The 26,269-nt window shown below is 38.0% G+C and overlaps 1 protein-coding gene across 4 annotated transcripts in view; it reads right to left on the bottom strand.

Annotated features, from left to right (window-relative positions):
* Window positions 1-76: 76 nt before the first annotated feature.
* khdrbs2 (KH domain containing, RNA binding, signal transduction associated 2) overlaps window positions 77-26,269 on the bottom strand; it is a 122,767-nt gene continuing 96,574 nt past the window's right edge. For 2 of the 4 annotated variants that reach the window (NM_001078747.1, XM_031901773.1), the window contains 3 exon segments: window positions 1,427-2,178; window positions 3,109-3,167; window positions 19,265-19,347. In NM_001078747.1, coding sequence (NP_001072215.1) covers window positions 2,081-2,178; window positions 3,109-3,167; window positions 19,265-19,347 — 240 coding nt within the window. In that variant the 3' untranslated portion in view covers window positions 1,427-2,080. 4 annotated transcript variants of the gene reach the window in all.

Here is a 26,269-nt window from a genome sequence, read left to right as displayed (position 1 = left end):
TTCTGAAATGTTTCTTTATTCCCTAAATAAAGGGATTTAATATAACACCTTACTAATGGGCTGTTGCTGTTTATACTTACCTTCAGTTCTAATGTCCTTTTCATCCATTTAAGCTTATGAGCACAGAAAATCTGAAACAGAAACAAAAATTACTAAATAATATAAATGCTGCAATTTAAGAAAAAAAATATTTGTTAAACACAATAAATATTATTTGATTTTCAGATCTTATTATGCAACTCCAGCTGGAAATCTTTGTTGGGCATACATTTCCCTAATTATACAGTAGTAAAACATTAATACTTTATTCTCATCAAAAAAGTAAACCCATCACAGTGACAAAAAGCCAGCAAAAGAAAATATTTGGAATATGGATCATTTGGGGTCCCTACATTAAAGTCTGTTTGTTTTTCAATACCCCGAAGATATTAAGTTATATAAGATGTATTAACAAGAGTTGCATTACTATTATGGTTAGTTTTAGTTTTGTTTAGTTACTTAAAGGTTAAGACTTAAAGAATCATTTTGACACTAGTTATATATTAATAATCTGTTTAAATTGCCTATATTCCTAGTTGTTATGCTCTTGAAGGTTTACTTTTTTAACTACAGATTTCTTAGTGACTGAGAATATTTAACATTTTCTTACATAGTGGAAATTAGAGAGTTACTATTAGTGTTACCTGTTTATCGTTTAGTCATCCTTTGAATCCTGCGACATTTTCCTTAATAATCATCAGCCATCAAGTCTGATAGTCTCAAAAGAAATATCAGCCCTCTAAACTGCTTTCAAGGTTGGTGATATTTAGCACTGAAAATTACAAATACAGTTTTTGAAGTTGTAGTTAAATAGCAACAACTGGGAAGTGACACTGATGATTATTGTAAAGATAAATAATTTATTAAGCAGATGCAGTCAGCCCACTCCTGAGAGTGAAAAACAGAATGTTATCTAAACAACGCTTCCATGTTAAATAGGATATTTAGTATTTGGGGAAATTCCAGGTTTGAAGAGCTAGGCATTAGGACAGTCTAATGGTGGTAAGTCATACTCTTACCTCTTTTAACTCCGTTACATTCTCACGAGAGACATGCTAGTGGTACAAACAAGTCAATCAGAGTTTTGGTTTAGTGAAATCAAGCTTAGAGTAAAGTTTAGATGCAATTTATCATGCTAGGTCCATTGTCCCATTAGCAACTTGTGCATTAGTGGCATCTACCAGAGATTCAGATAACAGTTTAGGAAGTTAATTATTAAATTGTTTAACAAGCAAAAGTTATTAATACATTTTAAAAATGTTACACAAAATACTTAGAGCAGACTTGGGTTCATTTTGTAGTTTTAAAAGTGAGACATTTTAGGCATTCCTAGAAAAGGAAATACAGCAGATATTTAGAGCTAGAAAGCAAGTAATTGCAAATTTAATTTCTTACAAAAAGTTTCAGCTTTATTGACAAATTTTGGCAAACATATCTGACAAATTATGATTTCCTATTTAGAGAAGATTACACATTGACCTTTATGTAATTGTTTTAACAAATACAGATTAAAACACTGAACAAATTCAGTTAGCTACATTCATACGGTAGCTTGTTTTTTCAACCCCATTAAAACAGCATTTTAAATTAAATTTACAAACTTAATACCGAACATTTTATGTTCTCACATATAATAAAAAAGCGAGTTTAAAACATCTTATCTACACTTGCCTTGTGTCCAAAAATCATATTACATATTTAGCAACCCTACACAAAAAAGTCAGGCTTTTTGCAGGTACCAAAAGCTAATAGAGAGTGATAACACATCCATGCTAATACACCACAACGAATAACAACCAACACACATTATCCCATGTCATGACTATAGACAGTATGAGCCTGCAAAAAATTTTGAGTCCACATTAGAAAATATTAAAGCCAATGTCACAGCAATGTTATCGCAATCTCAAGAAGTACATAGGGAAACCTCAAGCTGCAATCCCCAAGATAAAAATGGACAATTACTTGTCTTGCTGCTGCTTATGGAGAGCCCATAGGCTAATAAGTGTCTTTAAGAGATGACCAAAAATGCAGAAGACCTTCAGTATCTGCCATATGGGTGTTCTCGGTAGCCTGCTCTAGCTGGTCTTTGAAGCGGCGCCTTTAAAGTGGATCTGGATTTGGACCATTCTTCTTGTTCTAGAATCAAATAAGAATAACAGCTATAGGATTGTATCCTCTCACAAACATATTAAATTCTATATCTTTTTGCCCAGTAGAATAAGGTTTTAACTATTTTATTTTCAGCAGAAAGCATTTTCCATAAGCAGTTTAGAAAATGTGTTGCATTTTCATATGTAAACACAAAAACAGTGAAGAAACGTAAACACCGAACATACGTGTAAGTATTTTCCCAACCATAAATAGTTGGGATTTATTAGAGAAAAAAATAATAACCAACACTGTTGGCAAGGTTCTATAGACATCAATGGGAACTGTCTTTAACAACTTCATTCATTTATTTATTTCCCCAGATTATCAAACATTCTGTTTTTTTTTTTAGCCTCATATGAAATGAATGGAACAATTTGATTCTCTTTTGTGTGATCAAACTCTAGAGACTTGCACAACAAATACCCAGAGCATTTTTAAATTCCTTTTGCTTTGTCCCACCTATCTAGTCTACCAACATTGTTTAAACAGTAATGAATTAGACTTATCATGATGAAGAACAATAATAAACAAAATGGATTTAGCTGTAATTTTTACTGTACATTCTGCAACTTTTTGAGAAACAAACCTAAAATAGTTTAACCAGACTCATATTTGGTTACAACAACCAACACTACTATATAGAAATGGGCAATTAGACAGCATGAAACCACATGCAATGCTGTCACTAAATTTGTATAACAGCTGAGTGTTCAGAAACCAGAAAGTATATATTTAAAGGATGTTTTTTTTTAAAAAAAAAAATAACGGTATATTGTTATATAAAGCTGTTCTACCTGGACTTGTAAAATAACACTCTACATGTCTCCTAATGCATAGTTAATGCATAATATTTTTCACATATTACCAATCCCATTAGCTAACTGCAAACCATACAAAAAAACACCTTCATCTTACCATAATGATTGTAGCTTTCTTCATTTGTTCCGTGTTCATAGTCATAATATTCTGATACACTAGGAGAATGAAACATTAATTGTTTAAAGAAAAGGAAAAGTCAGAAGAGAATACAAATTATGAAAATATTATGTATTTTTGGATTTCAGACAGGGTGTAAGACGCAGCAGTGCTTTATGAAGATACAGATGAAAACTTCCCTTTATGCTTAAAATGTTTTTAGCTAGTCTTAGGAATTCATGGCACCACTGGCCCAAATTATCAGTAAATGAGATTATCATGACTTCCTGTCCTCTCTCTGTGTATTTTTACTAACCAACATATTATGTTATTTTCACAGCTTGTAATTCACAAAAGGAGTATTTGTAAGCTACCATTAATGAGTTCAAGAAATAGTATTTGTGTGCACAATGAAAGAAAAATATCAAGTTCTGTACCTACCATTACCTTTTAGTATAAAGGATGCTAGTCAAATCAGTGTTCTAGGTGCAAAAATGTATCATATAAACTTAGTCAGACAGCAATAAAATAAAAGGAGTTAGTACAGTGGCTTGCAAAAGTATTCGGCCCCCTTGAACTTTTCCACATTTTGTCACATTACAGCCACAAACATGAATCAATTTTATTGGAATTCCACATGAAAGACCAATACAAAGTGGTGTACATGTGAGAAGTGGAACGAAAATCATACATGATTCCAAACATTTTTTTTACAAATAAATGACTGCAAAGTGGGGTGTGCGTAATTATTGAGCCCCCTTTGGTCTGAGTGCAGTCAGTTGCCCATAGACATTGCCTGATGAGTGCTAATGACTAAATAGAGTGCACCTGTGTGTAATCTAATGTCAGTACAAATACAGCTGCTCTGTGACGGCCTCAGAGGTTGTCTAAGAGAATATTGGGAGCAACAACACCATGAAGTCCAAAGAACACACCAGACAGGTCAGGGATAAAGTTATTGAGAAATTTAAAGCAGGCTTAGGCTACAAAAAGATTTCCAAAGCCTTGAACACCCCATGGAGCACTGTTCAAGCGATCATTCAGAAATGGAAGGAGTATGGCACAACTGTAAACCTACCAAGACAAGGCCGTCCACCTAAACTCACAGCCCGAACAAGGAGAGCGCTGATCAGAAATGCAGCCAAGAGGCCCATAGTGACTCTGGACGAGCTGCAGAGATCTACAGCTCAGGTGGGGGAATCTGTCCATAGGACAACTGTTAGTTGTGCACTGCACAAAGTTGGCCTTTATGGAAGAGTGGCAAGAAGAAAGCCATTGTTAACAGAAAACCATAAGAAGTCCCGTTTGCAGTTTGCCACAAGCCATGTGGGGGACACAGCAAACATGTGGAAGAAGGTGCTCTGGTCAGATGAGACCAAAATGGAACTTTTTGGTCAAAATGCAAAACGTTATGTGCAGCGGAAAACTAACACTGCACATCACTCTGAACACACCATCCCCACTGTCAAATATGGTGGTGGCAGCATCATGCTCTGGGGGTGCTTCTCTTCAGCAGGGACAGGGAAGCTGGTCAGAGTTGATGGGAAGATGGATGGAGCCAAATACAGGGCAATCTCGGAAGAAAACCTCTTGGAGTCTGCAAAAGACTTGAGACTGGGGCGGAGGTTCACCTTCCAGCAGGACAACGACCCTAAACATAAAGCCAGGGCAACAATGGAATGGTTTAAAACAAAACATATCCATGTGTTAGAATGGCCCAGTCAAAGTCCAGATCTAAATCCAATCGAGAATCTGTGGCAAGATCTGAAAACTGCTGTTCCCAAACGCTGTCCATCTAATCTGACTGAGCTGGAGCTGTTTTGCAAAGAAGAATGGGCAAGGATTTCAGTCTCTAGATGTGCAAAGCTGGTAGAGACATACCCTAAAAGACCGGCAGCTGTAATTGCAGCAAAAGGTGGTTCTACAAAATATTGACTCAGGGGGCTGAATAATTACGCACACCCCACTTTGCAGTAATTTATTTGTAAAAAATGTTTGGAATCATGTATGATTTTCGTTCCACTTCTCACGTGTACACCACTTTGTATTGGTCTTTCACGTGGAATTCCAATAAAATTGATTCATGTTCACAAAATGTGAAAAAGTTCAAGGGGGCCGAATACTTTTGCAAACCACTGTAAATCAAATTCAGCACCAGCATTGTTTTATGCATAACAGATCTTGCCAGACTAATTTCATTGCCTTTTATGAGGTAAATATTCTTTTAACATGTGACCAGTATATGCTTCCAGCCGATTGGCTGTTGCTGGAATCTGCATCAGAAGCAGTCTTTGCACCTTTTATAATACATACACTATGGGGCACATTTACTAATCCACGAATCCGAATGGGAAAAATTTGGATTGGAAACGAACATTTTGCGACTTTTTCGTATTTTTTTGCGATTTTTTTCGCCACCGTTATGACTTTTTCGTAAATTTTCGCGAATTTTTCGTAGCCGTTACGACTTGTGCGAATTGTCACGACTTTTTCGTAGCCGTTACGATTTGCTCGTATATTGTCGCGACTTTTTCGTATTGAACGCTCGTAAACGGCGGGCAAACCTTTCTGACTTTGCATAATTTTGGAAGCCTCCCATAGGACTCAATGGCACTCTGCAGCTCCAACCTGGCCCAAGGAAAGTCACGATACTGAAGCTTGAATGGATCCGAAACTTTCGTACTCGGCGCGATGGCTACGAAAAAGTCGCGACAATTCGCGCAAGTCGTAACGCTACGAAAAAGTCGCGGTAATTTACAAAAAAGTCGTAATGGCTACGAAAAAGTCCCAACAATTTACGAAAAAGTCGCAACGGCTACAAAAAAGTGGCGACAATTTACGAAAAAATCGCAAAATACCGATCATTATGGAAAAAATGCATTCGGGCGCTTTTCGGACGTTCGTGGATTAGTAAATGTGCCCCTATATATTGCTTCCTAGACATACTGCTTTGTATCGGCAATGACAGTTAAACTGTGTTCAAGGTTGGCATTGTCCCTACAATCAATAGACTGTGCGCGAACCCTTTCTTAGTGTGCATATATATCAATTTGTAAGAGATGATTTTTTTCAATTTTTGTTATATATATGTTTTTTTCTATATGTTATATATATCTATATGTACTCAGTGAAGGCTATTTATTACATGCCTAAGATGAGGGCTAATGCTTTTGCATTTTTATACTGGTTATAGGGATTTGGTAACATCATAAATGCAGTGTAAAATATGACATCTTGGCACAACGACTGTATTGAGTTGCATTCCTCTCCTTTAACTTATGTATTCTGCAGACAGAACTTAAGCTGGCCATACACGTTCAGATTTTAGTCTTCTTCCGGTGAACGTTCAGATATTGATCGTATGTTTAAATGCAACAATCGAAAACTAACATTCACACTGAAATTGTAGGATATATAACAAATGGGAGGATGTTCTGAACATGAAATAGTTGGCAGATACCGGTTGTACAAAAGTGACTTCCTGGAAATGCATTGTAGGTCCCCAAGGATATTGTATACATGTGCCGATGTAATCGTTATCCAACCTGTCCAGTCTACTAAACGACTAAACGACCGATTGCTATGGTACAAAAATTATTGGGTCGATAATTCGACACGTGGCCCAAAAATCGTGCAAAGATTTTATTGGTGTCTGTGTGACCAGCTTTACGTTTATGGCATATGGATATATACGCAGGCAGAGAAAACATGTAGTCTTCCGGCCCTTGCATGTCTGTGCAAAAAATCAGGCTGTCAGTGCACACAAACAGCGAATCTACTTCGTGTTTGCACTGACTGCCTGCCAGAGAATACACATTCAAGACAAATGGATTGAGATTTTCTCCACTGGCATAATTACTAGTTGGTAACTGTGCTTAGTGTTGCTCTCTATCTCATTAAACAGAATTGTGTTTAACAGCTAAAAACATTCAAACATATTTTATATATTGAACAATAGGTATCCTTTTTAATAAATTAAAAACTCTTTTAACAGAGTAGATATAGAAAATATACCGTTAAGCATATTTCAGGACTAGCTTGATCAGTATTTCATGTAAGAATTCTTATCTAAAAAACCCAAAAAGTCCCAAGCATTCTGGGTAACTGATCTCATACCTGTCTCACCTTAAACTTATTACCCATTTGAAGGAGAGAGAGTTGTTGGGCATAACAGCATACGGTTTCATGATTTCTAAATTATTTACTAATATTTTAATGGAAATTTGAGAGAACAGCAATTGTTTTATGTTTTCTGTGTTTTATCACAACTTATTTGAGAGGCACTAGAACATGCAAATCAAATTGATATATTGAGATAAAATAAGAAATTGGTGTTCATTTATTATGTTTTACCAACATTCGTGAACAGAGCCCCTTGCTTTTCTTTTCTGAAACAAGAATATAAAAAGATGACAATAAAGAGGCAATTTTATAAAAGTTTGAACTATGAAGTCCTAAAGGATATCCAGCAGTTCAAATTTTACCACAGTAACCAGGTACTTTCCTGTTGCCAATATTTTTATATATATATATATATATACAGCACTGTGTATGCTGCTACGAGTAATGGCAGTTTATGCAATATGCAGGTTCACTTCGATCATCCTGGCACTAAAAATACCCTGCATAGGGTTCTACGATCACTTCCAAGCCAAGCCACCTTAGGGTGGTAAGATCGTGAAACACGGAGCCCCAGCTGTGGCTAGCACCCGTCACACTAACCCCTGAGCAGGGAGTAGTTCCCCGTCCCATTACGATCAGCGTCGGTAACGTACTGGTTACCATGGTAACCGGCTTATACTTTCGGCGTTGACCAGGGACCAATTCCTGCCACAATTTTCCCCTCAGAGCAGGACACTTATTGTTCCCCCCTTCTACCCTTACCAACTATCCGTGTTTGCACTGAGCGCTACAGTGCTGCGGTTACCATGGTTACCCGTTTACAGTAATCCCCGGGAGCCTCTGACGTCCTAACAAACGCGACCACATACTGTGCGTTAGGTAGTGACGAATAACTTTAAGGCATAAACATATGTTGGCCCCTTGTGAACCTACTATGAAGTCTCTATGGTGACACTGATTGTGACCAGCTAAATGAACTAACATCGCTCCTGTAGGATGTGCGAGTGGGAGTTGCAGTTCAGCATTGACAGGTGGTTATTTCCGTTCATTCTACTCTTGTTCTTTTTCTTTGCACTTAAACTATATTACTTCTGTGCTGTAAATATTTTTGTATATTTTGTGTATTATTCTAGATGCTTTTTGATTGAATCTTCACAAAGTGGGTGGGGAATCACTAATTACACTAACACATGACGTCATTACAGAATTTTGGCGCCATTTTAGGTTTATGAGTGGGTTTGTTGTAATGTTTGTGCACTTTGAGAAAGGCTGTGGACACAGCCGAAACGTTAGTCTGACACAATAAATACCCTTTATTTTCACTAAGACCTGTGAGTGCGGCATCTATTTTTCTATTATTCTATACAATTTTGTATACTGCACCCAGGCATCTGTGATCCTATATAAACGTGAGTGCCTGCTTCTCTTCTTTTTGATTTTTTTATATATATATTGTGACACTTGAACCTACAGGGGGATCTGGTTCAGTGTCTTAGGGCCGCTTCCCACAGTCTTTTAGGGTAAACATAGCAGTCACAGAGGTTGCTCTCTTAAAGGCAAGTGCCAACAGTTTATTTTGTTACAAAACTTCAGTAACAAACACAAAATAAGAAACAGGAAAATAAACCCTTGCACCAGAGCGCTGGCTAAACACAATTGGCAGCCTAACTACAGTTGGGTGGCTTTTCCAACTCCAACTTAATAGAAGCAAACAAAATCAGAAATCATAAGTACCTTTCCCATGCAGCGCAGCTCCTGCTACCTGTGTAGTGGGGAAGAGACTCTCCCTCCCCCCACTGGAGTCTTTTAAAAGGCTCTCAGCTGCAGCAATCACCTTGCTGCTAAGGTCTGTATTAAAGGGCTGGGTTTGTGACTAATTATTCCATGTTCCAGGGTACCAACTATGCAAAACCCTGGGAGAAACATATCGTCCATCTACAACTAACCCAGCCATTTTATTACACATCCCCCCACCTAGCTCTGCCCTAGAGGGGTGAGCGACCATGGACATTAAGGAATATAACCTTGAGAGCCCATCAGCATTGCCTTGTTTAATTCCAGCCCTGTGTTCCACAGTGAAACTGAAGGGTTGCAAACTCAGGAACCACCTAGTAACCCTTGCATTTTTCTCTTTGTTTTGGCTCATCCAAGTAAGCGGGGCATGGTCTGTAATGAGCCTGAACTGTCTACCCAAGAGATAATATCTTAGGGATTCTAGAGCCCATTTTATGGCTAAACATTCTTTTTCTACAATTGAATAATTCCTCTCCTGGGAATTAAGTTTCCTACTCAAGTAGTAAACTGGGTGCTCCTCACCATTAATCTCCTGTGACAGAGCAGCTCCTAAGCCGACATCTGAGGCATCTGTTTGCACAATAAATCCCTTCCTAAAATCAGGTGCCACCAAAACTGGATGGGCACAGAGGGCTTCTTTTAATTTGACAAAAGCTTCTTCAGCTTCTGTTGACCACCGTACCACTACAGGGGCTTTTGCTTTAGTAAGGTCAGTTAAAGGGCTGGCAATAGTAGCAAAGTCAGGTATGAACCTTCTGTAGTAGCTAGTTAAGCCCAGAAATGTCCTGACTTGTTTCTTGGTGGAAGGCCTTGGCCAATTTTGAATAGATTCCACCTTTGTGACTTGTGGTTTAACTAGTCCCCTTCCTATTGAGAACCCCAAGTATTTGGCCTCTTCAAGCCCAATAGTACATTTTGCGGGATTGGCAGTTAAACCAGCATTTCTAATTGAGTCCACCACAGCCTGAACTTTTGCTAGGTGTGATTCCCAATCTGTGCTATGAATGACTATATCGTCAAGGTAGGCAGCAGCATAACGACCATGGGGCTTTAGAATTCGGTCCATCATTCTTTGAAAAGTTGCTGGGGCCCCATGTAGCCCAAAAGGTAGGACCTTATATTGGAACAGCCCATCTATCAGTTCGTCAACCCTGGGCATGGGATAAGCATCAAATTTAGATATAGCATTTACCTTGCGGTAATCATTGCAGAACCTAATTTCCCCATTGGGTTTTGGGACAAGGACAATGGGACTACTCCATTCACTTTGGGATTCTTCAATCACATCAAGCTCCAGCATTTTCTTTATCTCTCTACTAACAACCTCTCTACGAGCTTCTGGTATTCTGTATGGTTTAAGATGTACCCTGTTACCCGATTCTGTAATAACGTCATGTTCAATTATTTTAGTTCGCCCTGGCATAGCGGAGAAAACATCTTTGTTACGGTTAACAAATTCTCTGACCTCACACTTTTGGGGAGTTGACAGGGTGTCTGCTATATTAACCTCTGGTGCTTCTTTCATATCAGTCGGAGAGTCTGGAGACTGTGTTGCCATTAAGACTTCCCTGTCTTTCCATGGCTTTAGCAGGTTAACATGATATATCTGTTCAGGCTTCCTTCTACCTGGTTGCCATATTTTATAGTTAACCACGCCAACTCTTTCAATTACCTCATAAGGGCCCTGCCAGGTTGCTAGAAATTTATTCTCTACAGTAGGGACTAAAACAAGTACTCTGTCCCCTGGCTGAAATACACGCAGCCTAGCGTTTCTATTGTATGAGTTTCTTTGAGCTTCCTGTGCTTTTAGCATGTGCTCACGTACAATAGGTATAATGGCCTCAATCCTATCTTGCATCTGAGCCACATGTTCTATCACACTACGGTGAGGGGTAGTTTCATGCTCCCAGGTTTCTTTAACTGTGTCCAGCAACCCTCTGGGGTGCCGACCATACAACAATTCAAACGGGGAAAAACCTGTTGAGGATTGGGGAACTTCCCTGATTGCAAACATTAGGTAAGGCAGCAAGAAGTCCCAATTTTTCCCATCCTTATCAATCACTCTACGGAGCATGGTTTTTAAGGTTTTATTAAACCTTTCGACAAGACCATCTGACTGCGGGTGGTATACAGATGTCCTGAGATGCTTTATTTGCAACAATTTGCACAACTCTTTTGTAACCCTGGACATAAATGGTGTCCCTTGGTCTGTCAGAATTTCCCTGGGGATACCCACCCTACTAAACATGAACATTAGTTCTTTCGCTATACTCTTTGCTGTAGTATTGCGTAGGGGAATAGCCTCAGGGTAACGTGTGGCATAGTCCACAACAACTAGAATGTATTGGTGACCCCTAGCAGACTTTATAAGTGGACCGACCAGGTCCATTGCTATCCTATCAAACGGTACATCAATTATTGGCAAAGGCACAAGTGGGCTCCTATATGCTTTCTGGGGAGCAGTGCGCTGGCAGTCAGGGCATGAGGAACAATAGTTGCTAATGGCAGCAAACACACCGGGCCAGTAAAATCGCCTTAAAACGCGTTCTTTTGTTTTCTCCACCCCTAAATGCCCTCCTAATACGTGACTGTGTGCTAGCCTTAGCACAGTATTACGGAAAACCTGGGGAACCAACAACTGTTTATGTATGTCATCACCTCTCTTTTCTACACGATATAGAAGGTCATTAGACACTTCAAAATAAGGATAAGAAAGGGTGCCATCTGGGTTATTTCTAACACCATTTGTCACCTGAACATTACGCCTAGGTTCCAGCAAAGTGGGATCTTCCCACTGTGCACTCTTAAAATTAACGGGGCTGACTTCTAAGTCAGCTAATTCCCTCTCAGGCTCATCAGAGGTGCGGGGCTCAGTATCACTGCTTGTATTGTCCCCTACCAAAACCTGAAGCGGGGTTGGGGCCTTGCAGCCTACCTCACTACGTAATACCTCATCAGACTGCACATCAGCAAAGGGAAATGCATATTCAAGGTCATTCGTACCCCTTAAGGACTCTTGTGACTTATAGGTGACAAAAGCCCATAAATTCAGAAAATAAGGAAAATCTCTCCCCAAAACCACTTCGTATGCCAGCTGGGGAACCACTCCGACTTGGTAATCCATAGACCCAGATGGGGTAGACAGGGTGACTTGGGCGGTAGGATAATCCTGTCTATCTCCATGTACACAGACAACTCCCACTTGTTTTGCATGATTAATTTTACTTTGAGGCACAAGGGACCTGGTTACTAGGGTTACCATACTCCCCGAGTCAAGTAATGCTTGTACCTCTTTCCCATTTACTTTTATGGTACACCATTGTGGTTTCCCCGCATAACAACTTACAACCTCTGAACCTGCCTTTCTTGTAAGCAACGAGTGGGGTTTACCCTTGTAACTCATATCACATTGCATAGGTTCAACATTTGAAGGGCAGTCTTTAGACATATGTCCATATTCAAAACATTTGAAACATTTTACTGTATTATCAAACTGCCGTCTAGTGCCAAGCTGATCCCCATCGTCCTTTAACTTTGAACCAGTCTTAACAGACCTAGTGTGACTTAGCATCTTGGTACCAGAGAACCGCTCTGCTCTCGGTGGGTTACTAAGTTCTCCAGCAGCAATGTATCTTTCGACCAAGGCGACCAACTGGTCAACATTCTGGGGGTCACTTTGACTTACCCACCGTCGTAGTGAAGCTGGTAAAGCCCTCAGGAAGCGATCCATTACAAGCAACTCTACAATATGGATGGCAGAGTTGATGTCAGGCTGTAACCACTTCCTAGCCAAATGAATCAGGTCAAACATCTGCGATCGGGCAGCCTTGTCTGGAACAAAAGACCAAGAGTGGAACCTTTGGGCCCGGACTGCAGCTGTCACTCCCAGACGTGCAAGAATTTCTGCCTTCAATTTACTGTAGTTGCTGGCCTCTGCAGGTTCCAGATCATAATATGCCTTCTGGGGTTCCCCACTTAGGAAAGGCGCTAGTAAACTTGCCCATTCTCCAGCTGGCCATCCTTCCCTCTCAGCGGTGCGTTCAAAGGCTAGTAGGTATGTCTCAACATCATCAGTGGCTGCCATCTTTTGCAGGTAATGACTTGCCCGTATCAGCTTATTCGCTTGCTGTGTGGCCACAGGGTTTGCATTGACCTTTTCTGATAAGGCCTGGATTTCCTGTTGCACCATTTGTACAGCCGCCTGCTGTTCCTCACGGGCCTCTGCCTGTACTTCTGCCAATTGTCGCACTAACGTTTCAGTGCTTTCCTTCTGGATTTTGGCAAGGGTAGCAACACTTTCTCCATGTTGTACAACCAGCTGCTGCAAAGCTGCAACACTCTGAGCAGTTTGTCTGTTTGTTTCTTGCTGCACTGCAGTGGACTGAATGAGAGCTTTTATAACATCCTCCATCTTGGCAACAACAGTACTTTTACCCTCAGACTTGAGTGTGGTGCCCGCGTCCTCCACCACGTGTGACACTTGAACCTACAGGGGGATCTGGTTCAGTGTCTTAGGGCCGCTTCCCACAGTCTTTTAGGGTAAACATAGCAGTCACAGAGGTTGCTCTCTTAAAGGCAAGTGCCAACAGTTTATTTTGTTACAAAACTTCAGTAACAAACACAAAATAAGAAACAGGAAAATAAACCCTTGCACCAGAGCGCTGGCTAAACACAATTGGCAGCCTAACTACAGTTGGGTGGCTTTTCCAACTCCAACTTAATAGAAGCAAACAAAATCAGAAATCATAAGTACCTTTCCCATGCAGCGCAGCTCCTGCTACCTGTGTAGTGGGGAAGAGACTCTCCCTCCCCCCACTGGAGTCTTTTAAAAGGCTCTCAGCTGCAGCAATCACCTTGCTGCTAAGGTCTGTATTAAAGGGCTGGGTTTGTGACTAATTATTCCATGTTCCAGGGTACCAACTATGCAAAACCCTGGGAGAAACATATCGTCCATCTACAACTAACCCAGCCATTTTATTACAATATATATATATATATATATATATATATATATATTATTTACAGTGGATATAAAAAGTCTACACACCCCTGATAAAATGTCAGGTTCCTGTGCTGTACAAAAATGAGACAAAGATAAACTATTTCAGAACTTTTTCCACCATTAATTTGACCTATAAACTGTACCACTCAACTGAAAAACAAATTGAAATCTTTTAGGTGGAGGGAAAAAAACCAAAAAAAACTAAAATAATGTGGTTGCTTAAGTGTGCACCCCCTTAACTAATACTTTGTTGAAGCACCTTTTGATTTTATTACAGCACTCAGCCTGTTTGGGTATGAGTCTATCAGCATGGCACATTTTGACTTTGCAAGATTTGCCCATTCTTCTTTGCAGAAACACTCCAAATCTGTCAGATTGTGAGGGCATCTCCTGTGCACAGCCCTCTTCAGATCACCCCACAGATTTTCAATCGGATTCAGGTCTGGGCTCTGGCTGGGCCATTCCAAACTTTAATCTTCTTCCGGTGAAGCCATTCCTTTGTACATTCCTTTGTCTCATTTTTGTACAGCACAGGAACCTGATATTTTATCAGGGGTGTGTATACGTTTTATATCCACTGTATATATGCACACATGTTCTAAATCCCAAGGGCCCAGGGCAATTCTGGAAGGATTAGGATTCTAACCAAGAAGGGACATACTTTTCTGTATATCCAAGCTTAAAATATTTAATTAGAATATAAAGTTAACTGATGTGTAAAGTTAGCAATGTGCATGATTACCAACATATCAGTGAAAATGTTATCAACCTGTAAGGCAACATTTATATCCTGAAACAGCAGCTATGTTTCCTAGCTACAACTTTTTAAATATTTAAAGTATTAGGAAAGAACCTGACTTGCACCATAAAAACATGTGTGTACCATGTCAGCCATTTATAAATCTGTAGGTATGTTACCTAAATTATCTACTTAATGGCACCAAGTAAAGGTACTGGCAACAGAATTGTTGCAGCCAATCTTTTCCCTTTATATATGCCGTGTGACTTACAATGTATTTACAAAAAATAATTTTGTATGACAACAAAATAATTGTGCTTTTTAGTGACTAAAGTAAAGGGAGAGGATTAGTTATAGATGTAACTAAACCTCTCAGAGACATATGCTGCCCATCAAACATAGGATAGCAGCAGCACTACATATAGAAACTAACCATCACTTCATCAGTTATAGAACAAAGTTTTACCATTTTCTAAATATTATTAAGCATAGGTTTAAGATTAAGGAATCCTCCATCTGTTTCTGAACAGTTTTTGGGTGTTCTGCTAAAAAATAAATAACTAAAGAGTCCATAACCAAAAAAATGAATTGGTGCCCTTTTGCAATTTACAGGTACATACATTTTCTATTTTAAGTGGTTTCTGAGATATTAGCAGTTATACCCTCTAATGTAATAAAATGCACTAAGTTTGCCAAATAATGGTATCCCATAGCGACCAATAAAATGTTTGTTTTTAAACAGGTGACCAGTACATTCCAGCTGCCGATAGGTTACTATGAGTTACTGCTTCTGGGCAAAAGTGTTTGGATAAAAACCCTGATTAAGTTTACATGAACTATTTTGTGGTTTAAATCCATTTAATTAATAATTTCCTACTGCTAGCCATATGTTCAGGAATTGCAGCTCCTAAAAACCCTCTGCCAGTTCTGAAGTTCACAAACATACTAATGCATGCCTATACAACATCTCATTAAATAAAATGTATTGAACCATTCAAATTAAAATTTCTTTATTTTCTTTCTATATTCTTTGATATTAGCACAATTTACAAAAATGGTCTACACAGCAAAATATACAATGCCAGTCATGGAAGGGGGCCTGCACCACCAGTGCAGTAAGTGGTTAATTGCGTGGTTGTGCAGCAAAAATCTGTACTGGACTTAGTTTGAACTAGAAAAGACTTACTAAACTCGTGGGTATATGTAAAGTACTGTGCTTTTGATCTATTCCACTTTACTAAGTACACCTTGTGACTTTTGTGACAACTGCTTCTCTTGCTGAGAAGAGATTGTGCATGAAATATGGGACGAACACTTGCTTTTTATCTAACCTTTACTTAATTTGAACTATAAAAAGTAACAATTGCATTGAACCTGCTAATAAAAGGGTCTAAAACCTATTCAGAGAAATAAAATAGGTTAATTGCTTGCAATAAAGCATGTCTCCCTAATGCCCAAGGGGAGTTCCCTACTAGAGGTTTTGTTCGCATAACTGAAGCAGACAATTTAGAACTGACACTAATACAACAGAAAAGAGGAAAGTAATGAATAATAAAAAAACTACACACTACATAAAGATGTAAAAAAAAATTAAATATGAATATTCACATGACATGCGAGAACTAAATTATGAAAAGTAAAATGTGTAATAGACACACAATAATCTATACCTATAATAGGTTTATAGGTGTATTTTCCTTTCAGCTTTGCTCTGAATATTTCTGGGAGTACATATTGATAAGACTGGGAACACTAAAACAATACTTATTTTGCTGAAGAGAAGCAGCAGTGACAAAACCCATATATGACTCAAGCAAAAGAGCGCATATGGCAGCAGTGCTTATCTTAATTCCCGGACATGTTTATTTGTGAAAAATTGCATTTCACTAAACATTACACATTTCACTGCAGTACTTAGATCTCTGAGTCATTCTCCATGGAACACTATAGGAACGGTACAATTGATTTATTATCAGTTAGACTGCTGACCAAATAGTGTCTAGAAAATACACTAGTTTAACTTGCCACACACAGAGCTTGAATGTCTACAAATTCTGATGTTTCTGAAAAACCTATTGGACTTTTTAGTCTACCAAAGAAACGTGTAGAACAATTAAGATACTATAAAGGTTAATGTTTTTGATGCAGTTAGTTAGAGTTTAAAACATATATATCTTCAGTTGCTCAAACACAGAATATAGAGGCAGATTTACACAGATCAGGTAGGATTCTCATTTTAGGGGAAGGTGTTGACTATGGGGATCTGGAAAAAGTTTAATCAAGCAATATTACTTTAAGAATACATCCCTGTTGTTGCTGGAATAAAGCTACCAGTATGATTTAATCCTTGATAATTTGTTAAAGTACTCTGGAATTGCTAGTTAAGTGTGGATGAACAACAGAGTTTAGATACCATTTAAACGTGCCAAATTGTTAAAATTGATATGATTGATTTTATCGGTGTAGGTTTTTGCATATATGACTGTTACATGTATAAAAATGTCACCTCCTTAGAAAACAATGGGCAATGGTAATGTAAACATTTGTTCTTTAGAGGTAGTAGCTACTGCATTCACATGGAAATGAACTTCACTCCTGCTTCAGTTGTTGTCCTCACAGCTGAGAATCACTGCAATACAGTGTTTATAGATTGTGTGCAATGTGGCGAACCAGTTTCATCTGCATGTTCCATATCCCTTGCACCTTTAACAGTATTGCTAGGAATTAACAAAACACTTGTGTTTACAAGATATTATATGTATTGCTATATAAAGTTTCTGGGTAAGGATATTAGAAAGCGGATCAACTGTAAGCTTTGCAAGTTGTATTTATTTATGTGCAAAAGATGAAACCAAACAGCTACTGACATGTAAATATACCATATGAATGGAATTTATAACAGTATGGTGTATGGTATAAGAACAAAGGTTAAAAATGTACTATATAAAGAAAAAGTAAATATATTTCCCCCTTTAGGCTGATGCCAGACGTGGCGTAGGAATGATATTTTCGGCAAGCGGAAAAACGCTTGGCGAAAATTCAGCCCTACGCCGGCTACTTGTGCCTGCACCTGAATAAATGAGATAAGCTCGGGTGCAGGCACATGTAGCCGATATACGCATGAAAACGCGAGACTTTGCATTATCTCACGTTTTATGCGTATATCGGCTACATGTGCCTGCACCCGAGCGTATCTCATTCATTCGGGTGCAGGCACAAGTAGCAGGCATAGGGCTGAATTTTCACCAAGCTTTTTCCGCTTGCCGAAAATATCAGCCCTACGCCACGTCTGGCATCAGCCTTATTTTAATCTTGCAAAGTCTGGTATCATGCTTCCTGGTGGCTGTCACTCTGTTGTCTCCCTGGATTTCATGTTTTGGCACCATCTGTGACCCTATTCAAATGGTTTATTCAGTTTTAAACTGAGCCTTAATTTTGGTGATTTCTGTAGATTATTTTCTGGTTAGGTTTTTGTACTTTTTTCTGCCCTGCACATGTATGTTTCCTGCATCCATATTCTTGTCTGCTTCATAGCTATGACACATCCAGCTCTATGACCGTTTTCTTTCCTGTAGCAACTATTCCCTCTTTCCATAATTGCTCAGCTAAGGTTCATCAACCAGCACTGCAGTCAATTTTTCACGAAGTTTAACTTAATTTTCCCTGCTTTTTAAATGATATCAATATTTTTTGCCTTATCATGCATTCGTCCTTTACTTGCAATTTCTTACAACTCACCAAAGTGCCATCTATTAAAGGAGAAGGAAAGGTAAAAACTAATTAAGCTTTATGAGAAAAGTCTATGTAAATGCAGCTATAAGCACTCACAGAAACGCTGCACTGACTTCTCTGTCAAAAGAAACAGGATTTGTTGTCCTGTGCCAGAGACACGCAGCTCTCTCCTCTTTCCCTTCTCCTGCTCCCTCCTCCCACAAGAATGCTAAGAACTCCCTCCCCCTCCTTAGGAATGTGGATCTGAGCCATTCAGCAGGAAGCTTCCTCATAGTCTTACAAACTGGGCATGTACACCGGTCTTGGTGCAGGAGCAAGGCATTATGGGAACTTTCTTTACAGAGCTCAGCAATTTTTTTTCCAATGAGGCTTCTGATTATCTGAACGGGAGAAATATGGGGAGACTTAAGGGCACTATTGAGAGGATTGAAGGTATGCCTGCAGCTTGAGATTAACTCTTTATTAGCCTTTCCTTCACCTTAAAGGCAGATTAACTGGTCTGAAGGGTAAAGTATAAAGTGATGTAAATTAAATGGAGGAATAATAAATTCAAGTGTGTGATTCTTATATAAATGTAATACATAAATATAATATGCTTTCCAAGGTAATATGGTTTGAAATATTCTAGACTAATATAGAAGTTTTAAGCTTGATAGTAATGCATTTCTAAAGAAATCTTTGGACATTACCTTTTATATTTAGCATTCTTTAGAATCCTTTTCAATTATATGTGTAATTTATTCTTACCAGAGTTTACCAAAACATACCTCTGTGTTTGTGAGTTATAATTGTTTTCATAGATGTCATAACTCTGTTCATCATAATCCTCTCCAAAGCCATCATCATAGCCCTGTGTATAAACACAATAAATACATTTTTTAAATTAAAAATAAAACACTGTGATTGCATTACAGTTATTTTGTTCATATTTTTATTTAATTTTTACTCTTTCTCCTTAAGTCTGTGCAGTGGAAGATGAAAAAAAAAGCTATATCCAATTAGGGCTTCACTATTTAGTATTAAGTATTCACTAATGTTTTTAAAAGCAAACAACTGATTACTGGTTAAGGGTTAAGACAGTGGTCTGTAACAAGTGGCTCATGAGCAACATGTTGCGCCCCACCTCCACTGACATTGCTCACAGTGACCTCAAAGTAATAGACCATTTTTAAATTCCAGGCTTGAAGGCAAGTTTTCAAGCAGGGGCACTGCTGCCATGAGGTGAGTTCGGAATTTCGCCACAGACGGCAGTACCAGGCAGGCTAACAGGAGCAGAATTTCGGCATTTCTTCTAGTGCAGGGAGTGTTATTGCAATCCTAATTGTTGGTGTGGCTGCGGGCAGATAGCAAGCAGATATTCTACATATATGATGGCATTTTCCACACACATTTAAGGTTTAAAAATAAGTACTGTATGTGACTGTATGTGACCTTCTCTTCAAACTGATCACCAGACTGATCCTTTGTACTACATCTATGTTCTTTCTAAAATAGATACAAAGGAAATGTACAAACATTATAGAACAACACACATTCTAACAATGCACCTGAACATTATTGCTTTTAACTTGAAAATCAAGAAACCACTACTTATTCAAGGGATCTAAACATTTTCTCACTTTTCTTAATTGTGGCTGAATTACAAATCCTAGCATAATTTAACATATTATCAGGATATAAAGCATGCTTAGAGTTGTGTCCTTAAGGGGCATCTATGGGGGTATTTTTACACCGCAATTGGTGTGAATCTGCTCCCCTGGGCTGTCCCATTGTAGAAAACTCAAGGCAGCCAAAGGACCTAGAATGACATTAGCCTAAAATCTCCATAAAACAGTTCCACTGCTCCCCTGGTTCTCTTAAGAGAATTACCAAAATGGTAATTGTAGGTACAAGAAAAAAGCTGAGGACAAAACCTTTATTACAAATGCCAGATAAATCTACAATGGGATAACCGTGCTTACTAGCAGTATATCGGGCTTATTGCTGTTATATGGTGATTTTTTTGTTATTTCAGGGCAAAAACTAAAAACCTCTTTCACGTTCCAACTTCTTTGGTTTTTGCAAGCAACAGAAGAAAAAGAACAAGACAACAAAACTCCTCTGCATGATAAGATTATCCTCATATGACAGCCTAATACAGACTGCTGCTGGAAAAAGATAGGATTTGTTTATACAGAGGTCATTAACTCTCTTTAACCCTTTAAGTGCCAGCAGAATTTGACATTTCGGTTCCCCTCAGTGCCAGACTTTGTAAACATTCTGTGCTCTCTCAATTTAGGGGCTTTTACTGGGAGAAGGGTTAAGTTTAGGTAGGCAAACTATATATTGTTTTTTTTTTCAGGAGAACCTGAGCTTTGCAAATCTGCCTTAGTTTTTGTGTATTTCCACTTCTGGATTTAGAGCTCAAAATACAAAAAAAAAAGAATAATTGATATTTTTCATGATATAGGGATTTATACCAGAAATATATTTTATTTTATGGACAAAAATTCCACTGATTTGGAAAGCCTCATGTCTCCTAGATGCGCCAATACCTGATATGTATAGTTCTATGGAGATTTCTGACTTCTGACCTATAGATCAAAAACTCCCAGCAGTATATTACCAAATTTTCAAAGCATTACAGCAGAATACGGCATACTTTGGATTCCAAAGGCAAAAATCCTGGAACATTAGGTTTACCCCAGGAAACCATATATTTTTGAAAAGTACACATTCTGCCGAATCTGAAATGGGTAACCATGTCTTCCAACTCCTAAGTACCAAACAGCAATGCTTTACTGAATTTAGCAGTTTCTATAAAAAATCGCATCAAACCTTCCAGTTTCAAGCAGGCAAGAATAAAAATGATGAGATAAAAAAAAATTACAAAAGTGTGTGTGTACACTAGGCAAAATGTGTTTTGTGTTCATGTGTGTGCAAGTAAGTGTGGGTGCTGTAAGTGCTGTGAATGTGTGACACCCCCCCCCAAAATGTGTTTGTGTGTAAGTGTGTATTAGTGTATTATGTGTGTGTGTTTTTTAACACTTACCTGGGACAAGCAGTCACACAGATATTCTGGAGGTGGGAGGAAGGACCTAGGAGTGATCCGTGAGTATGCAGAGAGGGGGAGAGGAGGGTGGGGGAGGGCGGGGAGAGCAGGAAATGACAGGCACGGAATAGACAGCGTGAAAAGCCACTCCCAAACCAGGAAGTGCAGCAGGACGTGGCACTTAGGTACTTTTATACACAGGACGTAGTTTCTACGTCCTGGGGCACTTAAAGGGTTAAACAAACTCTCCTGGGGAAAGGTAGTAAAAGTAAACAGAAAATATTGACTCATTGGTGCTTTACAATTTAAAAAAAATATTGAGAAAAATATGGACATTTCCAAACTAAAATTATAGGCAAGATACATTTGTCCTATTTATTGTTCTCTTGTTTAACACTGGTGTATACTACCCTTTAAATGTATTTATTTATCTTGATTTTTGGGTATGGTCCAAAAAAAGTTTGAAGTCAGACTTGTGATTGTTTGTAAATGTTATCACAGCAGTGTGTCTGACAGAAATAAAGACACTAGATTATTTATTGTTACTTGTTGAGGCATTGTCTGCAGGCAGCACATTTCTACTGATGCAGTTAGCCAGCATTTCTTGCTTTAGGGCAAAAGCTGCACAAGTCAGACTGTTAAGACTATCAGTTCACTTCTTGTCTGTGACTGGACTTTAACTAAGAATTTTAAAAAGAACATGTATGCAATCCTCAGAATATACGCAGCCTTTAGGGAATGTAGCTAATTCCTTGTTTACAAGAGCAACACATTATATTGTCCTATACAGACAAAAAACTCCCATGTTAACAACATCTTTATATAGCAACAAAAATGTTTATTCTCTGTGGATCTACAAGTAGTGATGAGTGAAAAATTTGCCAAAAAAAAGTTGTTGAGACAAAAATGTCAGAGACAAAAAATGTGCATTGACTTTAAAGCACTAGGAGTGAGAAAAAATGCCAGTTGACTTTAATGCATTTGGAGTATAAAAAAAAAAAAGTCACTTGTTAAATTTGTCGCAAATTTTTCAGCAGTTTCGCAGATTTGTCCCTAAAGCAGTCTATCTGCAGTCACTTCTATCATATGTCATCTGAAGGACATGAACAGTGTTACTAAAACTGCAGCCCGCAGTCGCTATATGCTAGCTTTTGAATTTCAACAATAAATTTCTGGGGGCTGTCTGACAGTAAACCTGCTAAATAAAGGACAAGGTAAATGATTAACAGTCACTTTTCACTGTGTTCTTGACCTTCAACACATCTGTCTGGATATAATTTGATGATAATGTTTTCAAACCACACAACCTACAGGACATTGAACTCATATGAAGATAAGGAAAATCTCCAATTAGGGTTCTATTATACTGATAAAAAGGGTAATGTTTGCCACAAGAGCTGTCTAGGTATTTTAAGTAAGCTGCAACAGAGTTGAGTTGGTACAATGCATGGAAAAAAGTAGTGGCATAAAATGGACTATTAGCCAGGTAAGTGGAAAAATATTAAAATTGCTTGGGACCCAAGTATGAATTTTATATTATAAAATCTAATTTTACTGATTTTCCCCTGCAGACATTTTCCGGGTATATGTCTGATTAAATATTGTGCCAGTACAGGTATATGACCCGTTATCCAGAATGCTCAGGACCAAGGGTATTCCTTTTGGTAATTTGGATCTCCATACCTTAAGTCTACTAAAAAATCTATAAAACATGAATTAAACCCAATAGGATTGTTTTGATTGCAATAAGGATTAATTATGTCTTAGTTGGGATCAATTACAAGATACTGTTTTATTACTACAGAGAAAAAGGGAATCAGTTTTAAAATTCTGAATTATTTGATTAAAATTGAGTCTATGGGAGACGAGCTTTCCGTAATTCTGAGCTTTTTGGATAACGGGTTTCCATATAAGGGATCCCATACCTGTACTACAGTAACTGCAGTGCCAAATTAGTGTATACTCTATATACTGTAAATCTTTAATAAACTTCCGCTACTTTATACATTATACTATTATACACAGTCCATTTTTCCCTTAAATTGCCTGTAAACCAATCATGTTATTGGGATAACTATGTGTATATAAGTCAATTTGGCATTCTGTACAGATATCTCTGTATGTTCTCAGACAGAACATTGTTACTAATTTATGAAAAGTTATAGTGAAATCTAGTTCTCTGCCACATCTGTTGGCATGAGTGACACCTAATTAATTTTGTACTGCAGACTGATTTTAGAAAAGACTGCAGATTTAACAATGTTGGATACATATGTATGTGTGTTGTAAAATGGCATCTATACTAGAAATCTAACTAACATAAGAAATCTATACAGGTATAGGACCGGTTATCTAGAATGCTCGGAACCTGGGGTTTTCTGGATAAGGGATCTTTCCGTAAATCCCCATACCTTAAATCTGCTAAAAAATCATTTAAACATTAAATAAACCCAATAGGATTTGTTTGCCTCCAATAAGGATTAATTATATCTTAGTTAGGATCAAGTACAAGTTACTGTTTTATTACTACAAAGAAAAAGGAAATATTTTTTAAAAATGTGAATTATTTCCTTAAAATGAAGTCTATGGGAGATAGCCTTTCCGTAATTTGGAACTTTCTGGATAACGGGTTTTCAGATAAAGGGTCCCATACCTATACTAGATTTCTTATGTTACATTTTTGTATTTACGAAAAATATTAATATTTAATGTTTTATTTTTTGCATCCCATTTTAGCACAATGCACTAAATGCTAAATGTCCTTGCTTGTCTTATTACTATTAAGAAATATAGGGTATTATAGATTTAATTATATATTTAATTATGCACCTTTAAGATATAGGGATATTTTTTTCCAGAAACCATGACATTGTTCTATAATCTTCTAACCTGTTAATGGACTTTAAACTCAATGAAGCATAGTAACTTGAACTTTCCTTTAATGAAACCAGATCCTTATATTTTAGCACTCATTGAGAAAACCAATTAACTCAAGCTCTATTGAACAGAAAATAAATCAAGTGTTAAAATATTGGTGAAAAGCCAGACTTTCTGTAATTAGGTTACTGATGTAACCAAGCCTGTCTCCGATATGCTCTTGTAGACTGACAGCCTCTCCTGTCCAAAGCAATTAGAATTTATGTCCTATGCTTCAGAGTGAAAGCTAAGCAATGAAACTACTATATAATTACTTTGCAATTTTTCTGGCCTCCTTCAGGGGCACATTTCAAATGCAATGGTTTCAATACTCTGCCAAACTGTGTTTCTTTTTTTGGATCTGACCTCAGGCTGGAAGCCAACTTAGAATCTATAAAAATAAATGTAAAATGTATTGTATGAAATTAAACTCACAATTCATATTGTAAAGCATCTTTGTTTTTATATGTCCTTTTTCTGACAATTTACTTGCAGTAATCTTCTGGCTTTCAGAATTTGATTTGAAACAAATATATTTGACAGAAAGCAGAAAAATGTCTAATTTTAGAAAGCTGAGACAGTAGCAAACTGAATGAGCAGTGAGAATAAACTGTATTAGCTGTAACCCTCTTCCTGTATTTACATTATTCTTGCACAATATGCATGATATTCAGGGGCATATTTATGTAACAAGTGTATAAAATGGATGTAATATAAAATATATTTGCCAGCAACTATACCAAGGCATATTTCTTCATCATCACTGCCATGTATATTAACTTATGAAGAGCTAGCAAGATGTAGATTGCTTTTTTTGTTGAACTGTGGCAAACTCAAATTCTTAAATATAAATATGCAGGCAAAATTTTTGTACAAATTGATAGCATAAAATCTGGGCATTTTTTGCACACGGTATTGCATACTATTGTATTTTATACCTTATGGGGTTCAACAGGCTTATTTATTTGGAGTATGAGTATATAAAGTATGCAGGTATGGGACTTGTTATCCCGAATGCTTGGGGACTGGGTTTTCCTGGAAAAGGGATCTTTCCATAATTTGGACCTCAATATCTTTGCCTCCCATAAGGATTAATTATATCATAGTCAGGATCAAGTTAATATTATAAAAAAGATAATCACTTTAAAAAAAAAAAGTGAATTATTTAATTAAAATGGAGTCTAATTCGTGTAATTCGGAGCTTTCTAGGTAACAGGTTTCAGATAACAGATCCCATATCTGTATTGGACTGTGCAGTTTCTTTGTCTTAAGATCCCCATACATGGGTCGATTATAGCTGCCGATATTGGTCCCTTAGACCGATTCGGCAGCTAATCGGCGCGTGTATGGGCAGTACCGATGGGACTGCCCGACCGATATCTGGCCTAAAATCGGCCAGATCTCGATCGGGCAGGTTTAAAAATCTAGTCGGATCGGGGACCGCATCGGCTCGTTGATGCGGTCCCCGGACCGACTTTTCCTATACCCCTGGGGCCAAAGGATCGAATTAGCCTTGATTCTCCTGATATCGCCCACCCGTAGGGCGATATCGCCAAGCGAGTGGATCTTATGGTGTATGGGGACCTTTACTTGTCTCAAAAAAGCTGTTTTTATCTTATAGGTGACCTACAATATTTGTTTTGATTCTCTCTAAGCTGTGTTTTATCACTAATTTTTTTCTTATTGTTGTAAAGTTGTGTTTTGTTTGTACAGGTATAGGAACTATTATCCAGAACATTTGGGACTTGGTGTTTTCCAGGTAAAGGTCTTCCTGTAATGCAGTGCTGTCCAACTTCTGCGGTGCCGAGGGCCGGAATTTCTCTTG

This window comes from Xenopus tropicalis, chromosome 5 (assembly GCF_000004195.4).
Source record: "Xenopus tropicalis strain Nigerian chromosome 5, UCB_Xtro_10.0, whole genome shotgun sequence".
Lineage (NCBI taxonomy): Eukaryota > Metazoa > Chordata > Amphibia > Anura > Pipidae > Xenopus > Xenopus tropicalis.
Note: the sequence above shows the minus strand (reverse complement) of the source record. Positions and strands in the feature narration are given on the sequence as shown.